This window comes from Dipodomys spectabilis, unplaced genomic scaffold (assembly GCF_019054845.1).
Source record: "Dipodomys spectabilis isolate Male_0828 unplaced genomic scaffold, ASM1905484v1 ptg000052l, whole genome shotgun sequence".
Lineage (NCBI taxonomy): Eukaryota > Metazoa > Chordata > Mammalia > Rodentia > Heteromyidae > Dipodomys > Dipodomys spectabilis.
Window position 1 is genome coordinate 4155100 of NW_024870729.1, and position 6238 is coordinate 4161337.

The 6238-nt window shown below is 39.7% G+C and overlaps 1 protein-coding gene across 1 annotated transcript; it reads right to left on the bottom strand.

The window, feature by feature from the left end:
• Window positions 1–830: 830 nt before the first annotated feature.
• On the bottom strand, window positions 831–3607 carry Dkk4 (dickkopf WNT signaling pathway inhibitor 4). Its single transcript, XM_042679496.1, has 4 exons — window positions 3497–3607; window positions 2533–2683; window positions 1961–2113; window positions 831–1213 (listed from the first exon to the last, which is right to left on the bottom strand). Exons 1-4 carry the CDS (start codon window positions 3605–3607, stop codon window positions 954–956), a joined length of 675 nt encoding a protein of 224 aa, XP_042535430.1. The 3' UTR covers window positions 831–953.
• Between the last annotated feature and the right edge of the window lie 2631 nt (window positions 3608–6238).

The following is a 6238-nucleotide window of genomic DNA, read 5'->3' on the forward strand; positions in this document are numbered from 1 at the left end:
TGCGGTGGAGTCTCAAGAACTTTTTTATGGCTGGGCCACTAGTGGCTCACGCCTGTAATCCTAGCTACTCAGAAGGCTGAGATCTGAAGATCATGGTTCAAAGCCAGCCTGGGCAGAAAAGTCCCTGTGAGACTCTTATCTCCAATTAACCGACAGAAAACTAGAAGTGGAGCTGTGACTCCAAGTGGTAGAGCACTAGCCTTGATAAGCAAAAAAGCTCAGAGACAGTGCCCAGGCCCTAAATTCAAGCCCCATGACTGACAAAACAACATCATAACTTTTTTTTGTCCAGGTTAGCTTTGAACCCCAATTCCCCAATCTCTGCCTTCTAAGTAGTTAGAATTACAGGCTTGAGCCATCATGTCTGGCTCTAGTTTACTCAATTTTAACTTTTCAGGTTCCATCACTTTTTTCTGCCTTGAAGATACTATTAAATACCAGCCCTTTACCCAAAATGAAATATTAAACTATTAACTAGTTTACCATATGTATAACAAAAACATCATGCTCCCCTCTGTACAGTATGTTCACAAAAAATAAAAATTAAAATTAAAAAAAACATCATGCTGTACATCTTAAGTATATAGTTTCCATTTTTAAAAAGTTTATTAAAACTTACTGAATTGCTAAATCAAAATTATTATTTTTTGTTATAGAATCTCATGTTTTTTAGAATAATAGACAAAAAGCCAAGGCTACTTTTCAGTCATTACAATACAGTATCTCATAATTGTCTACTTTTAGTCTAGTTCTGTTGCTAAAAGATTTGCTATTAAGAGATAGTTGCATGCTAGTGTCATGACACTAGTCCCAGCCATCTGGAAGCTGAGGTAGGAGGATGAATTTCAGGCCAGCCTGTGTTATACAGTGAGATCTTGTCTCCAAAAACTAAAACAACAAAACATATAGAAGTGCTTTAAAATGAATGTTTGAGACCCTGCTTTAACACAAGATTATAACTTTGCATATTTTTGGCACACTCTCAATCTTGCATGTTTTCGACTGCCAGCCACCTGATTTCCACATTGTAGTCCAGGACCACAGTCACAGCGCTGGAAGATCTCAGGAGCCTGCACATTGTCTTTATGTCCTCTCCTTGAGCAGACCTGTCCCTCTAATAGGACTGGTTTACAAATTTTAGTCCAGAAGTGACGAGCACAGCAAAGTCCAGGGCCACAGTCAAAAGTTCTAAGACAGCTGTCACCTTCTTGTCCTGTAACAAGATTAATATTGACTTTTGTGGTAAATGGGAGTGATTCATGTGGGGAAGGGGATGGCTGCTGAAGGAATAAGGTCAGGACTCCAGGACCGAATGCCATGAAGCAAAAACAAGCATCCTTCAGGGCCCTCCTTCACAAGTAGAAATTCTGTCTTTCTATGAAGTCAAATATACATCAAGGAAGGAGGATTTCTATTATTGAGAGAAGAAGTATCACTACAAAATTTTATTAAATGGGATTCATAGTAATGCAGAGAAATCATTAGAGAAGACAGGAATGGCCTGTTTGTGTTCAAGCATTCTGGCTGTACTATATCAAAGACTGGAACTCCATGCTACAATTTTGTTTTGTTTTAAAACAATTGTAATTGATATTTTTCACAAAGTTGAAAAGTTAATGCATCTACTTCATCTCTTATGTTCTGAGGATCTAGGCAGGGAAGCTGTCACTTGTTAAATTACAGTATAAACTAGAAGAAAGGTGTGTGTAATGAAATTGAACTTGACAAGGAAGGGTTTCCTTTCTAACTAGTCCATTATTGTAACTCTTCCCCTGCCTTTGTGTTCTGCTGGATGCCTTGTGCTACCTTTGCTTAGTGTGCAAGCTGCTTAGGAAGAGATTATAGACAGGACATCCTCCCTATGTTCAGGTATAGAGAATGAGCTCCAAACTGTCCAAACTGTGAGGCTGGGAGGGGAAAATGTTTTTCTGAAATAAAATGCTTAGAATGCTGATCTTACCCTTAATGCCTTGTGATTTCTTGGTATTTAGCTTCCTGTTGGGTTTGTTTTCCTCAGTTGGATGCCCGCTATTTCCTTTTGTTTCCAGGCTGTCTTGATCATCACTCTTTGTTTCCATTATTGTGGCTACATCTTCCATCGCAGTACAAACATCTGAGGGACAGCCAGAGGGAACTAGAGTTATTAACTCCGTTATTGAAGATATTGAAGTTAGTAACTTTTTAACTTTATATGTGCGCCAAGGATTTACATGCTCATATAAGGCAAAGAGGATAAATAATAGGATTCAAGTGAAAATGGAATAGTTTGTACTATTCCAACTTGAATCTTCAAAATCATTAATCTTCAAGTTACTGGCAAGAATTGTTGCCAGGTAGTAAGTTTATTATTACTATTTTTTGCAAGTATAAATTAATTTGTTTCACTGAAAATGGGTATCTGCATAAGTATACTTCAAGCTAACTCAAGGAGACCATGAGAAGGACTATCTGGGAGCAATACTCTAGTCTAGGAGGCACAGATCTATATAGGCTATGGCTTCTCATGCTGTTCATGGGGTTGTAACTGCTCACCATTCATGCAGAGTGTCCCTGGGCAGCACATGGCACTACGCTGGCACTTTCTCCGTACCCCACGGCATGTGGTGCAGAATGGCTTCTCATCCCGGGGCGTTAGGCAGAATTTTCTGACACTGCAGTCTTTGTCTGACATACACTGTGAACCCTGTGAAGGGAAACTTGTCACATGGCTGGGGGATCCAATAAGATGTAAGATAACATTATTCTAGGCTTAGATGGAGCAGCCTAATCACAGCACAATTTGGAGGCTGTGACATTTTAGGAAGCATCTTAATTGTCCAATGTAGTTGATTTTCTCCTGCAAAGGGGAGCTTAAACCACCTGTGAAGGGACCTCAGTTCTGCAGAGGTTTGGGCATGGAACCCAGGGCCTCACACATGCTAGGAAAGTGCTCCATCACTGAGTCACATCCCTTGTCTTAACTCGAATTTAATTTTCTTATGCTTTTGGAAGGAAAATAATTTTCTATGCATGTCTTATAGATGACAGGTTTTCTAAACTTAAGAACAGTAGATGTTGTGCTACATGTAAGTAAGAATTGGCATTGATAGTATTGCCATTTAATTTTTAATGTAGTGAATCTCATCTAGCATTGCATCCGTTACTGGATGATCCTTTCCCAGATGAATTGTTCTTTGGTAAGTATATAGTATAATAGTTAAATATACACATACACACATGAATGTATATATGTATGTACGTATATACATAAACATATATATGTAGGCAAGCTAACTGACTTGAAAAACCACTTTGCTGTTTTAATGTGTGATTACTGAGGCAACTGGATTATACCTAGATGCCTTTTCCATTCCTACTCCTGTCAGTTTTCTATGAGATAAGCTATTTCGTGCATTAATTTGAATGACTTACTAAAGTCTTAATTTGGCCCTCGCTATACAGACCACATTCATCTCCTAACCACAAACCACAGCATCTTAGCCCTGACTGCACCTACCTTCCAGGCTCCTTGCACATCAGCAGGGCTCTTGATGTTGTTGAAATCCAGAACCAGAGCTCCCAAGGGCAAGTAGAAGCAACTGAGACCAAGCAAGGCCACCAGCACCATCCTTTGTCACCTGGAGCTCCTTGATGTTCCCAGTACTCTGCCGGATGCACTAAACCTACAGCCCAGCCTTCCCAAGCTGGAACCTGGCAAGTCACCTGAAAAGGCTTTTTCTGAAGTAGGATGAGCCCGTCTGAGAGCAGGTTCCTTCTGAAACTATTTATAGACAGATGTGCCCCCAGTTCGTTTCTCCCTCCCCCTTTGTTTCCTTCCTCTTTACCCAACACAGGCTTCAACAAATCCCTTCAAATCTTTGATCAATAGTTCAAAACAAGCATTCAATAGAAGGAGACAAGAGGCAGGGCTACAGCAGCTTTTCCTCCAGGGCGGAATCCCTCTTAATTATCCCATATCAAAGTTAGTTCAAAGGGCTCACAGGAAAGCAGGATGTCTGTATCAAAGGCAACTCTGATAATCACCTGCATTTTGGACCTTCAATAATTCTTTGGGGGATTATCTAAGATCTGTTTTCATAGCTAATTGTACTCAAAGAAAGAATGAATGAATTGTATCAGCCAACATGTAGAAGATGCCAAAAACTAATAAGTTATCAAATCTAAGAAACTTGCAACTGCTTCCGATAGTGAGGGCAGATAGAAAAAAGAAAAATGCCTTCCAATTACCTCTGGCATCCAGGTGTAAAGGTCTTAATAGCTTAAGAATTGTGCACATAATAGCACTCATTCTGATTCAGTGGCAATTGGGAAAATACTCTCCTTATAATAAACATTGAACTGTTTGACTTTAGGATTATTTAATTAGAAAAATAACAGAATATATAATAATTTCATTTTATTTTTAAAAATATTTTAATAAACTTTTAAACATATATAAAGGCTAAAGATTGTGCATATTAGTAAAACACATAAAAATCTCTTTGATAGTGGGGACAACCATAGAAAGTGCATTTTATATAAATCTATACAAACTTCATATATGTAACTTGTTTTGCATAATTTTCAATTGACAAAAGAACGAGGTTTTAGGTTCTACCTGATTTCAGATGAAATTTTGTGCATTTCTTATTTTCTTAACTTGAATTTCTGAAAACTACCTTATCCCTTGTGTCCTTCCCTCCCTCCTTTTTTTTTCTTTTTCTTCTCTTCCTCTCCTGTCCCCTCCCCTCCTCTCCTCTCCTCACAAACTATAGCTGAATGTCTGAGGATCTAGAGTCTAAACAGAAGATGTGGATGGGTGGAGGGTCCGCTATATTGTGATAAGCACTAAAATAAAGGTATTCATCCAGGATTGGAGGATTATAAGTGAAAGGATCCTTCATGTCCATCCCAGGGGACCACCTGGAGGCAGGCAGGCACAGAAGAAAGATTATTACAAGGTTTATTAGAGGAGCCATATTTCCCTGAAGAGGAAGCACCACGGCATCCGTTCCTGTTCAGGTAGCAGGAGGGTCTGGGGGCAGCAAGTGAGATAGGTGCATAGTCAGGTGGGTCTGGGTGGAGAGAGGGATTGGCCATCTGTATGGTGAGGAACCTTGAGGGCCTAATACACAGTAAAACCCCCATGCTACATGAATGTAGAAATAAGTTTATTTACAAGATCTTGTGACTTTAGGGAAGTTATTTTACCTTTCTAGACTATAGTCCCTTCATCTGCAAAATATGCTTAATCCACCTGTGTAGGTCAGCTTTGTATCACTGTGACAAATACTAAGATAACCATTTCAAAGGAGAAAAGATTGGTTTTGGCTTGTATGCTCAGATATGTCAGTCTGTAGTCACTTGGCTTTATTCTCTTGGGGCCTGTAACAAGGCAACACATCACGACCATGAGCAGGTCTCAGAAAAAGCTGCTCACCTCATGGTGGCCAAGAAAAGAAGAGTGACAGAAAGGGTGCAGGATCCCACATCCCCTTGAAGGCATGTCCTTATAACTTTCCTTCCCTTCACTAGCCCCCACCAAGCCAAGGACCAAGTCTTCAACACATGGCTCTTTGTACTATTTCATAACAATATTTTGAGGGTTTGATATATGAATATGTATTCAGGCTGGTAGGTAACAAGCACTCATAAAACTATAAACAAATGTTTCATCCATTTTCCATGCCAGAGCTTTCTATATCACATAAATTTTAGTACTTTGCAAGTAGATGGCCCTACTCTGGCAGGCCTTTGATAATGTTTAATATCTCCTTTAACCTTGAAACTTCATTGTACATTAAGGCTATTTCCGACCTGAAAAGGCAGAGCAATTTGGAGGAAAGTGTGTATGTGAAGTAAGTACTCTCTGAAAAATAACTATGTTTTCAAATCTGCCAAGGTTGTTTGCCCTAAAATCACAGTGTTCCTAAGTCCAGTCTTTCTCACTTGTCTGGGGATTAAAAATAGTGGAAACATGGAAAGAAGATGACAGTTAGGGAAGGGAGAGGAGAGCTTTATAAGTGTTTCTGCTTAAAATCAACATTTCGCCTCTGACCAGTCCAGGAAAATTGTGCAAACAGCTCAGCCAAGGTCGTGAGTGAGGGCCCTTGATTAGCAAGCAGCACCCTGAACCATGGCTACTGCCCTTTCTAGAGTCATTTGTTTTTTCAAGGCTGTGAGCTGCAGATCAAAGGAAGCCCCCTTCTCCCGTAGAGTTTTGGCTGACATTTGCCATTTTGGATGCCCCCTGGCAAAG

Bases quoted from the DNA above. Each gene is read 5' to 3' on its own strand.
- Dkk4 (XM_042679496.1), bottom strand. From the start codon at position 3,607: ATGGTGCTGGTGGCCTTGCTTGGTCTCAGTTGCTTCTACTTGCCCTTG. The intron at 2,114-2,532 runs GTGAGCAGTTAC...GCTGTCCCTCAG, and splicing joins AGGGACACTCTGCATGAATG to ATGTTTGTACTGCGATGGAA. The intron at 1,214-1,960 runs GTAAGATCAGCA...ATCTTGTTACAG, and splicing joins GAAATCACAAGGCATTAAGG to GACAAGAAGGTGACAGCTGT.